The following is a 23,508-nucleotide window of genomic DNA, read 5'->3' on the forward strand; positions in this document are numbered from 1 at the left end:
ATCGCTGGTCTCTGCTATGGAAGTGCACTGAAACGGGTGAGCAGCTAATATATATATATATGAGACAACTCCACATAGATGGATATGTCATGACTGCTACTGATGTATTTAGTGCTGGCTGCATTAGTCATTTTTTTTCCCTCAAGACTGGTCATAACTTTGTATAGTAAAAAGGTAGACTGTCTTATTTAAATTGTAAAAGTAAGACAGTCTTACTGTAAGTCATCATAGTGGTGTGCAACTGCACCCTGAGCTGTAGAGATGATATACACAAAGTTACAGTACATCAAGACAACTGCCAGTTTTCTGAAATGTTATATTTAAGTATGCAAGCGAGACATTAGTTAAGTATGCACTAATTTGCATACATTTCCTGAACACTGATTTAAGGCAGGTTCAAAATTTGTTTCATTTTTGCTGACATAGCAGAATGAAAGGCTTTTAAAGAGCGAATTTTCGATATCTTGTTTTTCTAAAGTCAGAAAATTCTTTCAACAGCCAGAAAAGAAAAAAAAAAATTTTAATCATATTTTTAAGAATAAAATGTTACATAAACCAGGCAAATTATATATGAACAAACCCCTCTATAAAAAGCTTCATAATATATAATATAAAAAGTGCATTTTTGGGATGTTTTCTTTCCACTAGTCTGAAAGAAGACATGCTATGGAAGCAAAATCACCCCAAAATCTCAAAACAGAAAGTTAATGGGGTCTCAAAACAGGTCAATAAACATATGCAAAAACACCTTTGAGCTTTTCAAATCTTTTCTTCTTTTTTAATTTACAGAAGGAAAGTATCTCAAACCGGTTTGGAACAACATGAGGGTGAGTAAATGATGTTTTTTCAGTTTTATTTGTTTATTTATTAGTTAACTATCCCTTTAATTTTTATTATTTTTTTTGAGTTAACTAACTATCCCTTTAATATAGTGTGATACACATCGGATCACATTACAAACTGTAGATCACAGAGAAAATGTCATGTTTTACACACAATGACCTTATCTTCATGATAGATAGGGCCTGTGAAAATTCTTGAAAAACTTGAAACACATCCCTATTCTCCAGAGCAAAGATGTGCAATGTATTGTACTCATTTTAATGCATTTAGTGCTTTATGCAGTTCTCTGCCAGATCCTTTGATCATATAAATACGAAGGATTGCTCACCATCCCTGTTGACTTAAGTCACAAAATTTCAGTGCCTCACTAGGCTTGAATGATACGAATAGAAAATATATGAGTACATTAAGTCTATGAGGCCTGTTTAGTGTAAGGAATTCCTTTACATGTGTCTGGCTCTCATTGTAGAGAATAAATCGATGAATCATAGCTTGGGGAAAAGGGTGGGAGGAGGGGGTGTTGGGAGATTTTCCAGAACCCCCATGATCCATTTGACTCTATATGTGTCAGCTCTGTTGCAATCATTTCTTCCCTTCACTCTCTTCCCCACTCCCTTTTTCTGCTATCTTTTTTCCCTATGCACTTTTTTTTTCACCGTCTCTCATTTTAGGCAGTGATAGTTCCTCAGACATCGGAAAACAAACACTTCTCCAGATGCATATATGGGGGCTGGACTGAAAGCCATTGTGTCTTCACTGACACTGCAGCTGTGAAGTCAGTCCCCCTCGTGTATGAGAATATGTGTGTGTGTGCGGGAGAGAGCATGTCTGGGAGACTGATAGAGTGAAGCAGGGGGTCACAGAATGAGTATGTTAGATGGTGTGTGTCCCCCTGATTTTCAAGATGAAGTCGCCAAGAGCGGGAGTGAAAGCGCATTCCTGCCATGTTAGGTATCACTGCTTAGGGAGTATTAATGGGATGCAGAAAAAAGGCCTGCTTTTTATACACCCTGCAAAGCCCTGTGCAGCTCCATCATAAAACAGCTTTTACAATACAGCATTCACTGTTTATCATCGTCAGACACACTTTATTATAGGTTTTTTTAAAAATAACAACAGCGGAACATACAGAATACAGGATCTTTGGTCAAGAATGTGTCAGTGTGTTTTGGATGGTAATAACTTCCAAAGCTGATATGTAGTCAGATTTCCGCTTACCTAATAATGACTGTGGTTTGAGCGCTTGGACCGGGAGAGCAGATCTCATATAAACAGACAGTGTGCATGCAGCTGTTTCGTCTTTAAAGGCTCATTTTCAATGGGTCAGAGTGAAATTGATTATAACTGTTTATACTTTGTTATTACATTGTCTCCTTTTATTAATGTTTGGGATGTGAAAGATTGTGGATGAAGATTTATGTGTGCCATTTTCTGTCTCTATTTCAGTGGGTGTTGCATGGATCATTGACCAGTTCTGTAAGGGTAAGGCTTCAAGATGAGTTTAAACACACATTGTCAATCAGGTGCTGCAGATGCTCCAGGAGAGAATCGGAGCTCTTATAGTGCCCTCCGCTGGTCTCTTGCTGCATGTCACAAAACTCATGGAGAGACACAATCAAAGCACCCACGGTCCAGCCATTCAGACGGGCACTCCGAGAGAGTCTGCAAAGCTACGGGAAAGTAATAAAAAGTAATACAATTATTTTATAATTGAAATGATAGAATTCATTGTGAGGACTTCTAATGTAACTGATAGGCTCTTTCAAAGCAATTCAGCTAGTATGGGTAGTACAGTGAATGTCATTTAATTCAATAGGTTTGGGTTTATTACAAAAGAATAAGGAAGCACTATCCCTAACTTCTATAATAAACTCAAACCTATAGTATTATATGGCAACCAGTGCTGTTGTAAAATTAGTTGTAGAACTGTCATTATTAAAAATGATTTACAGGACAAAACCTTTTCAGAAAGAAAAATCAGTTCAATTCACTTCTAGGTTTAAATTTGATTTGCGAATATGTTTCCATATTTACTTCTACTGGAGCCTCAATTCAAACATTTTGATGCTGTTGTTACTGACATGTTCTATTTTATTTATTAAATCATTTTGGTTTGTGATAAAATGTTTCCGTTTAATTTATTTTTTTATTATAATGTTCAAAAGTCTTATAAACTCAAAGCTGATGTCTCATACAACAACTGGAATAATTGTTAGTTTACTGTGACTGTTAGTTTAACCACATATATACAAATTTCAGGATGAAAAATCAATTCAGGGATTTGGTTTGCCCATTTACTTTTACTGAAACCACACTCCAAACTAATCTTAATTGTAAGCCAATATTTTATGTTTTTGCTTTTTTCCAAAAATTGTTTTAGGGTGAAATGTTTACTTCCTTTTTTCCTCTTTCAAGTTAACATGCTTACAACTATTGATTGGGGCTTGCTATAAAAAATATTGATTAAGTAAAATTTGATTTCCAGTATAAATGCGTGCACAAAATGTAACCTGATGTCAATGTCCTATAGGCAACCTACCCCACCTCAAAAATACAGCATTAAAAACCATTCACACCAAGAACGATAACTGTTTCAATAATCATTCAAATTCTATTAGAATAGAGAATTCCACACCATAGCTAAAGGCCTGTTCTTACCAAGAATGTTTACTATATTAACATTCACACCAATAGACGCTAACATACTTATGTTTATTATAAGCATGTGCTGCAGCTATGTCATCTGCTGCTTTACATGCTCGAGCTTGTTAAAGCTGGGTAGATTCTGATTGGCTGTCATTGTTTTCATCGCTCGTGAGCTGCAAAAATTCTGAAAGTCATTCTGATATTATTCTTCTGTTTCGTTATCATTATAGCTGTGGTGTGGACTTTCCTATTCTCATAGAATTTGAATGATTTTTAAAACTTTAACTGTTTTAGGTATCGTCCTTTGGGAGAACGTCCTTTAGACATTAAAGCAAACAGTGTTACAACCAGCAACATTTTCCTCTATTATAGAGACTATATAGAGGCTATATAAATTTGGTCTGTGAAACCTGTAATGCTCTGTACCTTTTGCTGAAGGCTTTTGTCTGGTAGATCAAACTGAAGTGCTTTAGTCCCTTTCTGAGAGGCTGTGGCCCAGAGTAGAGCACATTGCAGTTCCTGGACAAGACTTTCCCCAGCACGCATCTTGATTACCCATGGTGTAATGTCTTTCTCTGGGCCAAATTCTGCTCCCTGAGATTGCTTATAGTTAAACAGTATGCTGGAAGCGTCACACACAGAATGCTGAAGCACGTCTTCTGCAAAGTTGTTGGCAAATGTGTGTACCGATGATTTCACTTTCATGGCGTCATCTGTAATGGGGTTCAGTTCTGATTTATCGCTGCAACATCTGAAGGTTTTGGCTTTGTGGGAGTTGACTGAGTCTTTACACAATGTGTTTGAATATCTTCCTTCTTCCCATGGCTGTGGTTCTACAGCTTGGCTTGAAAGATGTGGCTGGGTTCCATGTTTAAACACACCCTGTCCTAGCTTAGCAAAAGCATGAACCATAGCGTTAATGATTAGCTCACTAGCTAAAACTTTCACCCTGTCTGTTGCAGAGATCATAGCCCTTGTGTCTGGAGCCATGTCTACTTTATACATTGAGTATGATGTTGTTCCTTCCTCCAAAACCTTCCTTTCTCCTCTCGCCATCACCTCTGCTAGAGACGCTGTGACTATTTCACTCGCTAGTTGGTCAGCAATAGCCAACATGCTTTTCACATAACCCTCATCCTTTACTTTTATCTCATTTGTGGTGATAAAATGAAGGATATCTGCAGAAATATGAGCTGCATAGTCAGTCAGCCTGGGAACATCATTTTGGAGTCCGCCATCATTAACTTCTCCATCCTCGCTTTCTTCTAAGCCTTCGTTTTGACAGCACTCCAGTGAAAGTGAGCGCATCAGTCTCACCATGAAGTCAGTGGACGCATCTGTCATATGGTTCTCCATTAGTGGTTGCATGTGGTCTTTGGGGGTTGGTGGAGGGGTTGAAGGAAGGAACTCTTTAGCCAGTCCTCCCTTTAGCTTCCTTGTGAAACTGGCTCGACTCCTTATCATCTCTGGAAGTAAAGGGGTGCTAGGAGGAGCATCAGGGTACTCAATAGAGCCCAGATTAGCCATGCTCTTCAAGGAATTAGCATATACTGTGGTAGATGTGTCATCATATTCCTCCATCTTGTTGTCTGTTTCCATTTCAGTTGTTTTTTTATCACAGTTGTACCCCGAAGAGCACAGGACCGATGCATTTCCATAAGTCCCCTCCACAACCCCCTTATCATCCGTACTTTTGGATGATGGATCATCACAGTGATAATGTCTCTCCATCTCTTCCAATGCTTTGCAACAGACTTGTAAGGTTAACTCTTCAGCTAGCATTTCAACATCATCCTCTCTCACTTTGACGGATTCTCTTGGGTTTCTGATCCTGACGGCTGAATCTATAATAGCTTTGGCTGTCGTCTGTGCAAAGTGTTGAATGGGCTCTAAATTCTGTTCTAATGTTACATCCAGCAAATGGCTGTATGTTTCCAGAGTATGTTGGATTGATGATGGGTTATAAGCAGGTTGTGGGTATGATTCACCATGGATTACTACCTCTGCAGATTCCTGAGAAGGTCATGAAAGAAAAGTGAAGACTTGCAAATACAATTTATACAGTGAACAATGTATACTTTTATACTGTAGCTGTTTTTTCTACAGTGTTAAATATTTGTAAACTTAATTTAGAAGAGATTGAAAAGTCTCACGACTGTAAAGTATTTACTTTTAATATACTTTTATACTAAATACTATGCTTACATTTCTGTACTTACGTCAAAGTGAGCAGATTCTGAAGTGGTGACTATATCACACAGTTTAAATGAACTGCCCAGCCATTCCTCATTAATCATCTGGAAAAGAGATTGAACAAGATGTAATTTAGGGTTGGACAATATATTGATCATATACTGTAGGCCATATAGGTTATCGATATTATTTCAAATTGTTCCTTATCAGTCAATGTTGTTTATATATATATATATATATATTATATATATATATATATATATATATATATATATATATATATAAATATTTTCCATGTAAATTACCTTCGACACCATCTAAGGCTCACTTAAGGTTAATTTAAAATAACTCTTAAAAAATAATTACTGGCTTATCACTAGTCAATTTTAATATCAGTGCATCCCTAATATTTAAAAAACTAATGTATTTAGTGTTTTTGTTTTGTTTTTTTGAGCCATGATAAAAAACTTTACTTTGTATCTCAGGATGAGGCTGACAGAAGTTCATTGATATTCAAGTGCAGGTTTTCTTAATGCTTCTGGAGATAAAACACCCTGCATTATTTTCTTCTAACTCTTTCCTAACACACCTGCCAATGATTTTCAAGTTAAATTGAAGGTTGTGATTCTTTGGAGGTTGATCTTCAAGAGCATGATTGAGCAAACCTCTTGGGGTACATGATATTATTCAATTATCGCTGAGGACAGAAGAAGCCCTATTCTCTATAACAATGTGTGAAGGTTTGACTGGTATCTGTTGCACCCCATAAACACCCTATTTTCTCCATAGAAAGTTTCAATGTTTTAACTTAAGAAGTGTTTGACTAGTACATCCTGAGTACTGAAAATTTTATAATGGTGATATTAGAAGTCAGGAATGAAAATAAGCAAAGGAAAGTACATTTAAAATCAAAACACTGATATATGACTAACTAAATTAATCCAAGAACAACGGAAGAAAAGCAAGTCTCAAATGAGCTAAAAAAAGAACTGAAAACCACAAGTGATCACCAGATGAATCGCTCTTACAGGAACTAAGTCATGTGACTGACAGGAAAGTATGAAAGTATGAGGGTAGATGTTTCCATTTACATTTTTACAAATGTAAACTGATACTGACTGATATTAAAAAATCATGGTTCTCGATCATAAGGCAACCTTTACCCAATGCAACATATGCAGAGAAACAGAAAAGAGGCTCGTGAGGATGTCTGTTTAAGCACTGATAAACATCTGCTCAGACTAACACTTGTGAAGGATTTTGAGTCAGCAGCAGCACCCACATATTTATTTAATTTGGCAATGAATGCTACAACACATGCATAACCTGTTAGCTGCAGTCAGTTCAAGTTAAATTTTAAGCACATTTATAAAAGAATTTGAAATAAAAGTTCTCGTGTGCAGTGCTGTGGAGGACATCACCTTGAAAAGGCTTTGGTTTTCTAATCTATTGTTTATGTTTCATAATTCTTTGACTTTTCAAAGGAAACATGAAACACTTACAGGAAATTTTCTGCTAAACCACAGATGATGGAAATTGTCTAAGGAGTAATAAAATGTGTGTGTGAGCGAATGGTCCAAGGAAACGCAATGCTCTTTGACATCAAATGTCCCATTAAACAAAATTGTAGAAGGTGGGATTCATCGTATTTCCTGGTATTGCTAAAAGATACTGAGAAGTAAAATCATGTGTGTAATAATTTTGGTTGTAGAACAAAGCTGGAGAGAGACTGCACCTTGAGTATGAAAGACATCTTACCAGTAATCAGATGTAAACTAATGTATCAAATGTCACATAACATTGCTTTAAAATGGCTGATAATATGATTTTCATACCCATGTTTTAGAGTACTGAGATGCAATTGAATTTATCTTCCACATAATACATCATATTTAGGCTGAAAGACAAGAGGGCAAAGCAGGCAGGCCAACTTTTTAAGTAGGCCTACTTAAGATATTCAACCAAAAAAAATAAAAAATTATATATATATTTATATATATATATATATATATATATATATATATATATATATATATATATATATATATAAGGGAAAATACATTCTGCAGAAAAAAAAGAAAAATAAATAAATAGTGATAAAAATTAACAAAATAAATTCATACACTGGTAAAAATATATATTTTTTTCATACCTTGTTGAGGAATATCAGTCAAACAAGTTCGTCTTGAAAGACTTGAGTAAGTGAATGACGGGGCCACGGGCAGTTTGCAGACTCTGCTGATTTCCTGTGTGAAAGACATGTACTCATAGACAGTAAAAGAAATGGACACAGCGACCCCATTGGAACTCAATTGAGACAAGTGAAGCCCGTTTTTAGCGATTTTTAGAACTTCCGTTTCTGACGCGCAGACTCAAACTAAGCTTGATGACGTCAGCAACCTGTCTGACAGATGTAAACCTTCTAGTAGCTGTGCGTGCAAACTGCCATCGTTAATCTTGCAGAGACGGCGAGCTTGAGCGGGGAGTTCTTTGGCCTGAGTGAGCAGGAGTAAATATTCTGATTAATTATTTTGTATAGTATTTTAAAATGTAACGCCAGTACGCCATATCTCTTGACGTCTCCCCGATTGCCTGCGAGCTTCTCCTCCTGTCTGTACGGTAATTTCTCTACTGTGCGACAGAGAGTCGAGTGGTTATGACGCAATCGTTAGCCTATTTTTACAAAAACTGTTTCTACGGGGCCATAATGTAACATAGAAGGTAATGGAGCCCTTTATACATTGTCGTGTATCTTTAGAAATAAATAATGGAAAAATGGAGTCTTTAAACGCCTCAGATGTAAAGTTATTCGCTGTCAAAGTGACGCAAAAATGAATGGGAGTCAATGGGATGCTAACGCAAGTGAAGTTCTGCTACAAGATGGCGGCACGCGGCCGACTTCAACTTCCGGTCGACTTCCTTGCCCCCTGCATGTACTGCGTGTGTGTGTGGGTGGCTGGGAGGTGTGGCTTCATTGCAAATACAATAATAATGTTCACAATAAGAGAAGCAGTTACGTAACATTATTACAGTTATTTTATCTAATAAGCAGAACCTCAGATGGTGTCATTACCAAGCACATTCTCTTCGTTCTCATCATTCTCTTCCTTGCTCAAAAGTCAATGGAACGCGAGCGTTCTTTCTATTGGTTGCTAGGGTGTTTTGAATTTGAAATTCTATTGTCCCGCCCCCTAACAACGGCATCCTAGATCGACACTGATTGGCCTACAGCGAGGTGCAGTCCACCAATCAGATCGCTGCGTGTAGTTTTGGACGCATGCAAACAGTAGTGCTGTGTGTCTGGTTCAGTCTGAACAGCTCTTCGTTGTCCTTTTCGTGAATGTTTGCACACATTCTGTTTCAAAATATTTTCCTGCTTTAATTGAGGATGTTCAGCGTATGGTGAAAGGTAAGATAGTTTTTCCGCAGTTATGAAATTTCTCGCAAAACTAAACGAAACAGTCGTACGCATGTTGTTGTTTAACGACCGACTTGATGCTTCCTGAGTTTCTATACCGAGTTTTGTTCGAATGTTTAGTAACCTTGTGGAGCACATCGTGTGTGTGTGTGTGTGTGTGTGTGTGTGTGTGTGTGTGTGTGTGTGTGTGTGTGTGTGTGTGTGTGTGTGTGTGTGTGTCGGATGGAACTGTGCATCACTATAGTACATTCAGCTTTCATTCATGCTTTGTATACTTCACACTGAAACAGGATATAACTGTATAGGATCAGAACAACAAGATGCCGTTTTCAAGAGGAAAGAAGCCCACTACCAGTAAAATCCCCAAACTTCAACCTAAAGGCCTGGAGAACCAGGTATACAATGAGATCAGGTCGGATCTGAAAATGAGTTAGTTTTGCTGATCTGATTTGTTGATCTGATCAATACTGTGTTGGTGTGTTTGAGCAGGATGGCCCTCAGACCAAGCGCTCATCATCTTCTCCCCAAGGGGCCCCTAAGAAAAGAACTGCTTTTGTTGACATCACAAATGTAAGGGTGCCATTTAAATTTTTGTTCATACGTGTTTTAGTACACATGCACCAGAGTCTTATTGCTTTCGTGTTGCCTGACTAGGCTGTCTATCAGTGTTTTATGGCCCCTCGTTTTGATTCTGACGGTGTCAAACCAGTAAGTGTTGAACGTCTATCTAAGTTGTAACTTTAATACCACTAACACCAGGAGTTTGCTTGAATGATGCAAATCAGCACAGATTTAGCATGTCTCATGACCTCGTTAAAATCCCATTCATGCTCGAGCTGTAAATTACAAATTGTACACAAAAGCAGGAGATCTCATCTTTTATTAACTCAGATGGGCTCTCCTTTGGTGGGTCTGGGTTTCCAGGTGAGGTGCTCTCATATGCAAATTAGAATGATGGCTCTATTCGCCGTTGTCTAACACCTTGTATTCATTCTCTCGGTCTCAGATCCAACCGATATGATTGATTTGATGTGACTCATGCTTGTTTTAACAAATTAAGCCCAAGTACAGTGGTGTGTTGTGAAGTTTCTAGGCTGAATTTTGACCTACAATGTCAGCAGATTAAAAAAAAAAAAAAAAAATATACATATATATATATATATATATATACATATATATTTCTTTCGTGAAAAGCCTCTCTTAAAATGCACTTTTGTTAAAGCACACAAGATTGAGCTAAGCAACCCCATCAAGAAGAAAGATCCTGTCAAGAAGCTGCGGAAGAAGGTCTCGGTGCTTTCTAAGAATGATGTCAACTTAAAGTAAGTCATATTTTATTGGCTCTTTATCTTTACCCTACCTTACATTGAGGCGTTTTAAATGCACTGTGAGATGATTGGCCCAGATTATGCAGATTGCTTATCTTTTCTTCCCTCAGATCTGTGGTCAGTTCAGAGGAAAAGTCAGAGGAACTGAAGAATGTGGAGTCAAATATTGAGAAACTGGAAGAATCCTCTTCCAAAGCTCCAATTCCTCCACACCTACTGCCTCCTGAGGTAAGGCCTAGGTCTGCTGCCCTGGTGCAATGCTTATTAAGATCAGGAAATGATTTAACCATTACAGAATTGGTGTGAATGTGGATATTTGCCGCTGGGCATATTCTTTAATATATTGGGGGTTATCCAGATTTCAAACACACAAAAAACTTCATCATTTCATATGTCTTTCAGATCCCTCCTGAGTTTGACATTGATTCAGAGCACCTCAGTGACTCTGTGCATGCAGTGGAGTACGCCAAAGATATTTTTGACTACCTCAAGAGCAGAGAGGTTGGTTTAGTAGTGAGTTCATTAATGCTCTTGCAAGTTGAGGAACAGAGAACATCAAGCTAAAGTGTTTTTTTATTTGCAGGAAAAGTTTGTCTTACATGACTACATGGCTGATCAACAAAATCTGAACAACAATATGAGAGCAATTCTGGTGGACTGGCTGGTTGAGGTCCAGGTAAGTGTCAATGTTTGTCATCGTTGTGCTGACTTGGTAAGTCTGGTAAAACGTTGGTGGCTTTTGGTGGATTAAGCACTGATGTGACTTTATTCTTGCTCTTTACTTTGCAGGAGAATTTTGAGCTGAATCATGAGACTCTGTACCTGGCTGTGAAAATGACGGATCATTATCTGGCTGTGAGCCAGGCCAGACGGGAGTCTTTACAGCTCATTGGTTCCACTGCCATGCTCATTGCTTCCAAATTTGAGGTAAGACATATGCTCTCTCATGATAGCTGAAAGCCATTACTTTAAACTCGCACTTTTCTGGGCTTAGTTGTAATTACTCAAGGACTTAGTCATTCACTTGCACACACACTTACACAACCTCACAGAAATGTAGTTACTCGTTAAAAGTGTACACACAATGTCTAAATCCAGGTTCTTTCAAATCCTATAATAATGTATAATATTATATTATCCAGAATAATTGATCAGCTCTTTTACTCTTTTGATATGCAGGTTTATATATTTGTAGTAAATTATATTATTATTATTATATAAACTACAATATGATGCTTATCACTCTTGGATGTTGAACTGTGTGAATGCCGTCCATTTATCATTTCAGAAATAATTTTATTTTTTATTGTATGTTTCTATACAATGTTGTATAAAAATGCCTAAAAAAGTCAAGAAATTGATATTAAATATCTCAACCCTCTCACAAGACAAAGAAATTCAAGTTGACTCTGCATTGTGGGTTGCAGTAACCGCACAGTGTGCTCTGTATTTTTGCATACTATGCACAATATACATATTGCATGCTTTAAGAAAAATAGTGAGTACTATGTGATTAGTCAGTTTTTACCCATCATCTCTCTGGTGTGTCCTCACAGGAGCGAGCTCCACCTTGCGTGGATGATTTCCTATATATTTGTGATGATGCCTACAAGCGTTCTCAGCTCATCGCCATGGAAATCAGTATCCTGCAGGCGCTGGACTTTGACATCAATATTCCCGTTCCATACCGCTTCCTCCGTCGCTACGCCAAGGTGAGAGACAACATATGCATATACCCTTAAGAGACAGGTGGAACTCCTTTGGAGTCAGTTGACACACACAGGGATTAACGTCAAGTGTATGTGTGTGTTTGTCAAAGTCAGAAAGAAAGACCATGCAGGGTAGCATGCTTTGAATGTCTTTGTGTTTGTAAGGTGAGACCTGTTTGTTTCCTCCGTATTCCCTGAGGAATCTGTGTGTGTATGACCAGCTGTCACTGGTTGCTGCCGCTTGCTGCTGTCAGATCTATTCTCATTTTCAACAGCTGAATTAATTGAGCTTTAGTTAAAGATCTGCAATATGTCTTTGTGTATGTTTTTATTTGTTGGCAGAATTGCTGGTTCTACTAATTGCTCTTTTTGCAAAGAAATTAGCTTCTTAAGTGCACATTGACAAATAATACCATTATATTCAATTAGAAGAACGTTAATTAAGAGAAGAACATAATAAAAATAAAATCCTTTTTAATTGTTGGCATAGTTTTCTAAAGAAAAGCAATTACAGCACGCACAAAACAGATCATTTCCACTTATTCATGCCAAAGCTTTTATCCAGGGACTTTCTACAAGTGATGTTTCAAGTGATTAGGGCACAGGAGACAAACTCAGACTTTTCTTGACTGTTTACTGATATCATTTGTAAAATGCCTTCAGAAATATCTAGAGGGAGATTTTACCTACTTTTTCTCACCCTCATATTGTTCTAAACCTTTGTAGAACTTACACTGCCATTAAAAATCCTACAGACTTCAAACATTATAATGGTAGTGTAAATTAGAGGAAATTTTGAACAATCTTTGTGCAGGTTTTTTCCAAAGTTTATAGTTCATAGTGACCTTGTCTGTTAAGCTCCAAAATGACAAAAACATTCATTTTTGAGCTTAACAGCACCAGTCTATGATTTGTATAAGAGCTGTCTGAGGACTCTTCAAAAGATTGTCCTTTTGCGCACAGAAAAAATAACAGCACACCGCTTTAGAACCACATGAGGATAAGGAAGTCATGACAGAAAGTTTGGATGGACTATTCCTTCAAAGAGTAGAACATTCAAGAATCAAGGAAATCAAATGTTACATTTCAGATGTTTACATTTAAACGCTTTCCTGCTATGGCTTACTGAAGCACTTCCTTTAGTAATTGTGCGCTGAATTTGCCAAAAATGAAAAGTGGATTGGAAGGTTGGGTGAGCTTTTTGTACTCTTTCTGCAGGCCCTGAAGATACTGGCACTGCTACTGACTCTGTATCTGTTTGTGTGTGTGTTGAACGTGAATAACCTGACTTCTCCTCTCTGCAGTTTGTCAGTGTATGGATGCTCTTTCTGGCTTGTTTGTGTGTGTGTGATTAACTGTCTCTCGTCTCCCGGCAGTGTGTGAATGCAGGTATGGACACACTGACTCTGGCGCGCTTTATTTGTGAGCTGAGTTTGCTGGAGATGGATTTTGTGCCCGTGCGAGCGTCTTTGCTCGCCTCTGCCTGTCTGCTCATCGCTCTGGTTACTAAGGATCTTGGAGGATGGGTATGTGTTTACATTTATGCTTTTATAATGTATGCACAAGCACAGAGCTCATGAATTAGACCATTTATTTTCACAAAATGCCACCGTTCCTTGGTGATACACACACACTTTCACAGTGAGTTCATCATTCCTGTGATTTGAGCAAGCTAAAGCGGACGACAGCTCTGATGGCCTGGTAACTGTTCATTATGGATGTTAATTTCCATCCGTATGCACACACACACACACACAAACACACATTCACACTCAAACTAAGTAGTGGGTTGGTTTGTCCTTTAAGACTGTGACAAAGGTATTTTGGTTAATTAAAGTGAAGCTGGACTTTTTTTACCAACGTTAGAGTAAATGGTTTGTGTCCTGTGTGGCTCTATGGAGAAGTCATAGATGAAGAAGTTCAGTTACCTTGAAACAACACTGCACACATTCATTTACATTCTCTCCGGATGTTGTTTCCATCATATCCTCAGATTATTGACAGCTTGAGGGCATTTTCTTCTCGCACCATGAAATATTTGGCAGGCGTCTTAAAGTCACAGGTTCTGACTGATGTTCATCTTCTGTTTCCAGACACAGTGTTTGCAGTTCCACTCTGGATACAGTGTGGAGGATCTGGCACCTGTGGTCAGAAAACTTCATGATATGCTCATCAGCCCGCCGGACAGTAAACTCGCTGTCGTCAGGAGCAAGTATGCACACAAGTAAGTCATCAGTGCAGTTTAAATTGTTTTTTTTTAACCAGAATAGTAGGTTCTTTGTGTCTACTTTTGCTCCACGCAATTATCTCAGTATTATTAGGTACCTAGGTTAACTATGCAAAACTAAAATAAGTAAAAACTGTGCTAAACCAAAAAGTGCTAAACCAAAACGTTTAGGGGGCAGTCGTGGCCTAATGGTTAGTGAGTTTACCCAAAGGCTGCGGGTTTGAGTCTCAGGTCCGGCAGGAATTACGCTGTCTTCCTTCCTCAATAACACGAGGTGAGACTAGGGCTGGGTATCAATTCAGATGTCCTGACTCGATTCGATTCTTGGTTTGATTCCCAATTTTTTTTTTTTTGAGTACATTCAATATAGTTTTAATACAAATGCTGTTGATATTTCTAAAAAATTAACAGTAAACATCAGTTTACAAATGGTGAATTTATAAAAAGAAATTAAGAGCCACAGGCCTGTATTTTAAACCATTTCTTTTTTTGTATAGGGTCCGTTACTTTTTATATTATCTAAAATCATTTGCTTTTAAAGTTAGCTGGCAAGGCTTCAAAGGAAGAACTTATATATTTATTCATATGTATATATATATATATATATGTATGTGTGTGTGTGTGTGTGTATATAATATTATATTATTATAATATATATATTGTGTGCTTTTAAAGTTTGTAGGCAAGCTTTGCAAGGAAAGCATTTGGGACAAATTATATTTCAGTTGAGAAATTTAGATGGATGAAGTTTAGTCATAATTATTGTTTAGAAAATGTAGATTCTGTTTGCTTATGAGTCTCAGCTTGACTGGTGTGTTGTTTACAAGCACTTCCCAAACCTGACTGGCACTTTGACATGTATTGTGTTACGTAATGTTACGCCTGCCTACAGCAGATGTTGAATTCTTGAAAGCATTTGACTAATGAAGCCATTTGTTCATATTTAAATACTCCAGATTGTGGCATTTTATTATGTCTAAGCTATTTATTTATTATTATTATTTTTATTTTTTACAGGGTTTTCTTTGAAGTTGCGTTGATCCCAACAGTGACTCTCGAAAAGTTGGAGGGGTTTTTGAAATAATCTGAAAGAATATATGTAAAGTTTTGAACATTGTAAATAATTATATTTAATGTTATATTTTAATCTTTTGAAATAAAGTGTTGTGTGTAAATTGATATGATGTATAGGCATGTTTTCCATTGTATGTTCAGCTGTTTAGTTGTTTTTACAAACCATGTTATTCTTGACCAAAACACTCACCACTGACCCTAGCAGTGTTTCAAAAACTGACAAAATTACAAACCATTCATTGGTTGAATACATTAGGTCATTAGATTTGTGGTGCTACTAAATGTTGTAACTAAAATGGCATTTTAATGCTTAATCTTGTACATATATTTTTTTGTCTTTTTCGTACTGCTTTGTATAGTTTGCCATAACTGTATGTTTTCTTAATCAATTGAAGTGTATTTTTAAACACTGGTTGATTAAAAAAGTATTTTGCATATTTGCCTGATTCTTGCATTTACTTGCTATTTGAAATAAATGCCTTTTAAAATTTTACAAACATACCAACAACGCTGCATATCTCAGTTTAACCAGTAGGAGGCAGCATGATCCCAGATCCTCCATCACTACATTGATAATATGTGTCTGCATTCAACTACATGCACTGCATGTCTTTTCAACCGCACTCAATCATTGCACCTATAGTAAATAAATAAATAACCTCAATCACACTCAGCCCCAGTGATTACTGAATGTAGGAAACCAGTCTTGTTTATCAGAAGAGATTGTCTGGCGGTTCTGATGTCCTAACAGTCTCTGACGTCGATTGGTTGTTTTCGGATGCAGCTTGAGTCACAGCTGTGAGCCAGTCCAATCCATCACGGCCAACCGAGAACAACAAACCTCTCAGAGCGGTTTCTAATGTTTGCTCTTTTTGCTGCATTCTCTTAGTTTCTCTTGTGTGGTTTAGATGTGAATTGAAAGGGGAAAAGACAGTCTTTGATTAGCATAAGTCTTCTCGACCTGCTCATTGGGATGGCAGAATGCTGATTGCTTGTGCTCCAGGCTTTAAAGGCCGCTGTTTCTAATCCTAGTTATTATATTCAACTCATTGACGTTTGTGCGTTCCGTCCCAGGTGGCGTGGCGTGTTTGCCGGACAGCAGCCTTTGATCACTGACCAATTGGATCCTGGGTATTGTTTTCTGAGTGCTTCACATGTATGCTGCGAATCCCTAAATTTGACTGCAGAATTGACATGCAAACCTTGATTTCTCATTAGTAGTGGCACAGAATTTGTTTACTGCTAAAGGATACCATTTATAATCTGGATGCTTAAACATTTGTTGGTAATTGTCTGTGGTGACTCCATTAATTGGGATAAGCAGGCCAACACATCAATATCTGGCGGAGTAAAAATGGGAGAGCCATCTGTTGAATAATACATCATCTCTATGCCATATTCTGTGAGTGTAATGCACGTTCATAAATGTCCTAAACCTCATTTCAGTTAAATCAAGAGACAAAGACGGAAGCTTTTCTCTGCCACAGGATAAATAAATAAACAGGGTAATTATGACTTTTAATTTCACAATTCTTTCTTTTTTCTCAGAACTGTGAGATTTAAACTCAGAATTGCAAGACAACAACTCTTCTAAAAAGTCAAAATTGTGAGATATGAACTTGCAATAGACCTTATAGTCAGATTAGATGCCATATTGAATTTAACGTGGATGAAAACAAGTCTGTGAGGGATAGACCTAGAGTCTTTACAATTGCATGCACTGTTTAAAAGTTCTAGATCATATCAAAACTTTCAAAAATCTTTTATGGTTTTTATAGTGTTTTTTTTTTTTTTTTTTTACTGAAAATCTTTTGGAAAGATGTTTCATCAGCATGTTGTCAAACAGTTCAGTCTATTAAACACTGTACTTCTGTCCCTCACAGCCTTGTTTTCTGTCAAAAATAAAATATGGTGCTACTACCCTGACTAAGGTCTATTGTGAGAAAAGAAATATTATTTTTAAGTCAAAATTGTGAGAAAAAAAATCAATTGCCTTTTTTTTTATTCCGAGGCAAACAAAAAAAAAAAAAAAAAAAAACAACAACCGTGAGGTGTTAACTCGGAACAGTTCCTCAGCATTACGCGGATCAGTAAATGATTCGATCAGGCTATAAGTTCAGTTGGAAGTTAAATACATTCACTATTTAAACAAATCAGTTGATTTAAGGATTCAAGTCACTTATTAATACAGTCACTTGCTGCCACCTACTGGTAGTTGTAGTTTCATATTTAAAAAAGTAGCTCATTTCATTTTTGCAATCATTTAACATTTCTACATTAAAATGTTATATTGGAACTTAACAAATTCTGCAAAGTCTAGCCTATCTATGGATTTTGTTGATAGTGATTTCATTTGATTGTTAATAGCCAACAAGTCTTTTTATTCGGATTGGATTTATTGATTAAATTTAAGAATCTGACATAGAGGACACAGACAGACCATGACAATACATTTTTATAATACTAATACATCTGGGTTTTTTTTCTTCTTCCGTGTAATTTCAGGGTTTTGAATTCTCAAATTAGAGAACACACCCTGTTTATTGTATTATAATGACCAGTTTAATATTACATCTAAATTTTTACTAGGCTAGACATGTTGCATATTAATTGTACTGTATATAAACCTCAACGCATATTTAGATTTTTGTGTATTTTGTGTTACTCCATAATGATGTTCTAGTTGAGGGCATTTGTAGTGTATCGGTATAGGGCCCAAACTAACCTCAAGCCCAGGGGCCCCTGGCCCCTAAGTCCTGCCCTGGCCTCGCTAAACCAAACACAATTAACTGTGGTAAATTGCAGACATTTCTCTGCTATCTTAATGTATTCTGTGAGAATGACAGAGCGAGGCTGCTTGTTAAAACACTGCAATATCAAATAATTGTAATTTTGGTGACGTCAAATTATACACAACCTCCATATTTTTAGCTTGTTTTGAGCCAATTACTCTTGAATGGCACATCGCTTTTCACCCCATCCACATTCTGTGTGTGACCTCTTGTTTATCTGTACTAAAACAGACTTGTGTTGTTTAAATATCATTTTCCTGTCCTTTTCATGGACTCCCGAGGCAAAAAATCCATGATCATTTCCACCCAAAATAAATTCATGAGTGTGGAGCCAGATATGCTATTTTGGCCACAAATGCTTCATGGAGCAAAAGCGTTTACCTTAGCCAGCTAACTGCAATTGAAAATTCATTACAATCCAGTTATGAAAGGCTACACTCAGCTGCGATCACATGCAGCTCTGATGGGACACATAAACATGGCAGTTACATAATAGCAGGCAGCAGCTGTGTTAGTTAGAGGTGAAAAACATCAAACTAAGAGCATGATGACACTGTAGCTGTGCTGCTTACTAATGGGTGTATTATACATGCATAAATCAGTCTAATGGACATGTAAAATACGTGAAAGAGGTCTATGATGTATACCCAACATCATCTGGTCTGCACATCTGTCTCCATGACAATAATTACCAGAGTCAATGGTCAGGTAGTCTTGCGTAGCCAGACCTTCAGACTGACGGCAGTCTGTCCGTGGGCGGGATGTCTGAGGCTGAGACTAATGCTCAGGATATAGAAGATGCTACAGGAATGCATCTGTTGCAGGACTTACAGCCTAATAGATTCACTCATGTCTTGTTTATTTTTTCTTTACTGAGAAAAAATGAACTTGGTCCTTAGTAAATTTTATGTTATTGTTTTGGCCACTTTGATCTATTTGAATTTTTTTTTTTTTATTTTACTAAAATATTATTATACAGTTTTAAAATATATTATCTGGTTTTGAACAAACTTATGTCAGTTAATTAAAACCAGTCAGCTTGGGCCAGAATGCTTTTGTAAGGACATTATAATGTTGTTGGTAACTAATGTGGGATATAACTGTGTTTTTGCAGTTCTGTTTATTGCCGTTTTGTATTACCATGATGTATATAACCAATGCCCAGCATATAAAACCACATTTACTAGTTTTTTCTGACAACAAAGCATTCAGTCCATGTAAGTTGGGTGGATTGTGATTGGCTATAATTTTTTTCCCCCCAGCTTAAAAGAGATTTCAACTGCATTATTAATAATAACCACCACTTTTATTTTTATCTTAATTAAATTAAGATTTAATTAAAATCATTTCATTATTGTCCCTGCCGAGGCTATTCCCTTTTATCCAATAGCACATGCATTTTGATTCTTTACACATAGGTAATGTTGTCCAAGTACTTGTTTGCATTATTTAAGAATTGTGAGGCTTTTTTTTTTTGTGTGATAAATAAATTTAGTAATAGGAGTGTAAAATGAATTTTAAAACTTACACTGTTTCAAACTGCTGTACTGTATATGTTTGATTTATGTTGAAGTGTTTGGGACATGGCTTTTAATGGTGAGACTTTTGTAATCAGGCTCTCAAAAATTATATAAAAATTAAAATTTAGATTTATCGGCCAACATGTTGATTATTGGTTTTCAAATATAAAGAATTATCGGTAATTGTTTTCGGCCAAGAATTTCATATCAGTGCATCCCTAACAAAAACATTCCACAATTCCACTCTATCTCTCCTTAATCATCAAGATTCATACCACCCTTTTCTCCAAAGGAAACTCAAAAAATCAGAGAGGGAGCCAGAGCCAGCCAGTGAGACTGAGGGAGGATATGACAGTTATGCATCTGTTACAGCACAATCCGTATTTGAATTGAACATTCATAGAAATCACTGATCACCATATACAGCAGATGTATGACTGAACAATAGATTATTCCCACTGAAAGAAAGACTTAACAAGTGAGACATTAGTCATTCTAGAACTTCCTCCAGACCTAAAGGGATACTTCACCCAAAAATTATATCCCAGGAGATGAATCAGTGTCTTCTGAAGAGAAAAAAAAAGTAATATTTCAAACTTTTTCAACTATAAACTACACTTCTGGCAAACTGTCATTATTATTATTCTTATACACGCCTATTGTTTCGCTTCAGAAGACACTGATTCATCCACTGGGTTCATATGGGTTTCAATCGTTATCGTTTGTGTGGTTTTCAAAGCGTCAACATCTGGGTTACTAACCACTTTAATTATATTAAACAATCCAGAGATGGACTGTTTTTCTAAAAACTTAACTTGAGTTTATCTGAAGAAGGACAGTCATAAACATCTAGGACGGCATGAGGTTGAGTAAACAGATAGAGAATTTTCATTTTTGGGTGGAGTATCCATTTAAAGGAATAGTTTACCCAAAAATAAAAATTCTTCCATCATGTACTCACCCTCAAGTTGTTCCAAACCTGTATTTGTTTCTTTCCTGGTTGAGCACAAAAGAAGATATTTTGAAGAATGTTGGTAACCAGATAGTAGACAGTTATCATTGACTTCTATAGTATGGAAAAAAATACTATGGAAGTCAGTGGCAATAACAGTGATGATAACTAAAAATATAAAGTATTAATAAAATGTTGAAATTAGGGCTGTCAATAAATGAAAGTTTTATTATCAAATTAATCACAACCTTTTTCTGTGATTAATCGTGATTATGAAATTAAGCACAGACCATTTTTTGTTTCAAATGTTTATTTTGTCCTCATTTGCTATATCCAGCAAAGTAAACAAAAACACTGAAGGGTTATTTTCAAAAATCTGTATTTTCTGCAAGCTTTTTTCCAAGATAAATTTAGATACCTTTCCAAAAAAGGAGACTTAGATTCTCTGAAAGGACACCAAAGAACCAAATGATATAAGCAGTCCATATAAGCACATATGAAAGAAAAGAATTGTATAGTATACAGTACATGTGTACAGTGCAACATCAAAGAGCTTTTTTAAAATTTTAGAGAAGTCAAGCTGCGATACAAAAAGTTAACTGTAAAGCAATACACAAATTGAAAGGGGACAAAAGCATATATAACAATGCATATAAAAATATACAATAAAATATTACAACGTGCAATTGCACAAAAGGCCGCAAATGCACAAGCAAACTTAAGTGTGAAAGTCATGAAGGTGTCCGTTGTGGATGTGCTCTTCCCGTAAGAGACATTAACATTATTTGCAGTAATGTTCTCATTTTAATTTTATGTAGCCTATATCACGGACCTGCCCTTTTTTTTTTCAAAGTTATTCCAATCATATTTCAAGCAATTCAAATCCATCATGGCGAACAGTGTGCATCTGAGGTGTCTCTGAAGGAAATAATGCATTATTTATCGACTTTACTATATCAACCAAATTTTCTTATCAGGTCGATACCGATAACATAAAAAAAATTAGCGGCTGATACCGATATGGTGGCAGATATATATAGTGCATTCTTAGACCCTGTCTACACGAATGCGGGTATTTTCAAAACCACTGCTTTTTCTATGCGGTTTTGCCGTTCGTCCACATGCAAACGGAGCACCAGGTCATTGAAACCGAACATTTTTGAAGATTTTTAAACACTCCGTTTGTGTTATCGTGTAGACAACGAAACCGGAGATTTTGGCTTGTGATGTCGGAGCATGCGCTGTTATCTCCGCCTACTGGAAACTTGTTCAGGCTTCTGATCGGCTTTATTGTTGATATTATATCACCACCTGTTGGCTTGGCATGCTCTTGACAGTGCTTCATAGCATGCTTTTGCGTTTTCATGTAGTTGGATATTTTTTTTAAAAAACAGAAGAAGGAAAAACTCTGTTTATAAAAATACCCTTCTATGTGTGGACATACTTAGTTTTTGCACTGCTCCAGGCTTTGGAGATTAAGAGGACTGAGATGAGAGCTGAGATCAACCTCTTCATTCATTTGTGACAGAAGCTCTTGCTCAAAGAACGACAGGACACATACACAGTTAATCTGAAACAAAACAAAGGTTGTATAAAAAGCTCCTTTATCTTTTTTATTGGTCATATGTATTAAAATGAACTAATAGATATTCAGAAGCTAAGCATTTTGTGTTCATTATGCATTCAGAGGCTTCATAAAGACTGAGTTGGGTCTAATCTCAGGGCGATGTTTGCTTGCTGCAGGTGTCATGCTGGCATTCATATGAAACTGATTACTTGGCAGACTGTGCGAACAGTGCATTCAGGGTGACTGTTAATCAGTACACGCTCACTCTTGCTCACTGTCTCTCAGGAATGGGAACCCAACTGAAAAATCAACAAAACAACCAAAATGTTCTGTTGGAATGTAAACAGTTAGAGTTTCAGTTTCATGACCACTTCCTGCTGCTCTACATGGAAAAAAACTGATGGGCAGTTGTCTTTTAGATGAGTTTGTTTTGTTGAAAATTGATGGCGCCAATTAAAGTGCATAATACATTATTTATAAACACATGCTTATTTCACTAGACATGCATAATTTCTCCTAAAGGGATGTTATTTATTATCCTAAAACACCATGTAACCTTCTGAGACTCCGTCCCTTGGAGATAAGGGATAATTATTTTCTGTACTGTCATCACTGTTGTTCTGTCTCTCTCCCACCCCCTCTCTTGAGAATGGGAGGACGAAATGACAAATAAACAAAGTTATAATTACTGTGCCAGTGCACAGTTCGAAGCAACTAATAAGGCAGGCTCACATACAAACTCACTTGCATAGAAGTAAACCAGTTCTTACGGCCTCCTTGCTGAATTCCTGACAGACTTAACATTCTAACCCGCCTCTGTCTTTCTTTCTGATAAAGAAGCAATTTTCTTCTTTTTCCCCCTCAAATCCTTCAATTTCTTCCTCTTTATCCCTCTCTCATCACACACAGTGGGCCTGTCTCATGATTGCATCACTGCTCATTTGCTTTCCCCAACCGTAAATGCTCAGAGCTCCTCTGAGCTTGTCATCCACGTATGGATGCAATCTGTTATCACGACTGCCGGGGGAAGCCGCCAAGCTTCTAGCGTGACCGCCTACGGTCTGCCGCCAAACCACCAGCTGATTATACTATGCGTTATGGTATAGTTCATCCAAAAATGAACATTTCAACATGGCGTTTTCAACATTTACTCACATTCATGTTGTTCCAAACCAGTGTGGAACACAAACAGGGACTGGGGCTGTCAGGTTAAAAAAAAAGCACCAAAGAAGAACCATG

At 36.9% G+C, this 23,508-nt stretch overlaps 2 protein-coding genes across 5 annotated transcripts; one reads left to right on the forward strand and one right to left on the reverse strand.

The window, feature by feature from the left end:
- Positions 1-648: 648 nt before the first annotated feature.
- On the reverse strand, positions 649-8,867 carry LOC109074304. 2 transcript variants are annotated; one of them, XM_042759774.1, is made up of 5 exons: positions 8,756-8,867; positions 7,835-7,928; positions 5,709-5,786; positions 3,916-5,502; positions 649-2,513 (listed from the first exon to the last, which is right to left on the reverse strand). In XM_042759774.1, exons 3-5 carry the CDS (start codon positions 5,784-5,786, stop codon positions 2,334-2,336), a joined length of 1,845 nt encoding a protein of 614 aa, XP_042615708.1. In that variant the 5' UTR covers positions 7,835-7,928; positions 8,756-8,867; the 3' UTR covers positions 649-2,333. The 2 variants fall into 2 exon arrangements, with proteins under 2 accessions (XP_042615708.1, XP_042615709.1); XM_042759775.1 differs by lacking the exon at positions 8,756-8,867 and having other exon boundaries at positions 7,835-7,948.
- A 42-nt stretch (positions 8,868-8,909) lies between these two features.
- Positions 8,910-15,872, forward strand: LOC109074305 (G2/mitotic-specific cyclin-B3-like). Of its 3 annotated transcripts, none has more exons than XM_042759777.1 (13): positions 8,910-9,091; positions 9,406-9,495; positions 9,590-9,670; positions 9,755-9,808; positions 10,322-10,422; positions 10,539-10,656; positions 10,831-10,929; positions 11,012-11,104; positions 11,218-11,355; positions 11,985-12,140; positions 13,514-13,663; positions 14,231-14,361; positions 15,382-15,872. In XM_042759777.1, exons 2-13 carry the CDS (start codon positions 9,421-9,423, stop codon positions 15,446-15,448), a joined length of 1,263 nt encoding a protein of 420 aa, XP_042615711.1. In that variant the 5' UTR covers positions 8,910-9,091; positions 9,406-9,420; the 3' UTR covers positions 15,449-15,872. The 3 variants fall into 3 exon arrangements, with proteins under 3 accessions (XP_042615711.1, XP_042615710.1, XP_042615712.1); XM_042759776.1 differs by having other exon boundaries at positions 8,911-9,091; positions 9,391-9,495; XM_042759778.1 differs by lacking the exon at positions 9,755-9,808 and having other exon boundaries at positions 8,912-9,091; positions 9,391-9,495.
- Positions 15,873-23,508: the final 7,636 nt, after the last annotated feature.

Source organism: Cyprinus carpio, chromosome A7 (assembly GCF_018340385.1).
Source record: "Cyprinus carpio isolate SPL01 chromosome A7, ASM1834038v1, whole genome shotgun sequence".
Classification (NCBI taxonomy): Eukaryota; Metazoa; Chordata; class Actinopteri; order Cypriniformes; family Cyprinidae; genus Cyprinus; species Cyprinus carpio.

What these genes read in the sequence shown, in the direction of transcription:
- LOC109074304 (XM_042759774.1), bottom strand. Translation starts at nt 5,786, where the DNA reads ATGATTAATGAGGAATGGCTGGGCAGTTCATTTAAACTGTGTGATATA. An exon ending in CAGAATCTGCTCACTTTGAC is followed by an intron (nt 5,503 to 5,708) that starts GTAAGTACAGAA and finishes TGACCTTCTCAG; the next exon opens with GAATCTGCAGAGGTAGTAAT. An exon ending in ACAAAAGCCTTCAGCAAAAG is followed by an intron (nt 2,514 to 3,915) that starts GTACAGAGCATT and finishes ACTTTCCCGTAG; the next exon opens with CTTTGCAGACTCTCTCGGAG.
- LOC109074305 (XM_042759777.1), top strand. Translation starts at nt 9,421, where the DNA reads ATGCCGTTTTCAAGAGGAAAGAAGCCCACTACCAGTAAAATCCCCAAA. An exon ending in CACACCTACTGCCTCCTGAG is followed by an intron (nt 10,657 to 10,830) that starts GTAAGGCCTAGG and finishes TATGTCTTTCAG; the next exon opens with ATCCCTCCTGAGTTTGACAT. An exon ending in ACTGGCTGGTTGAGGTCCAG is followed by an intron (nt 11,105 to 11,217) that starts GTAAGTGTCAAT and finishes TTTACTTTGCAG; the next exon opens with GAGAATTTTGAGCTGAATCA.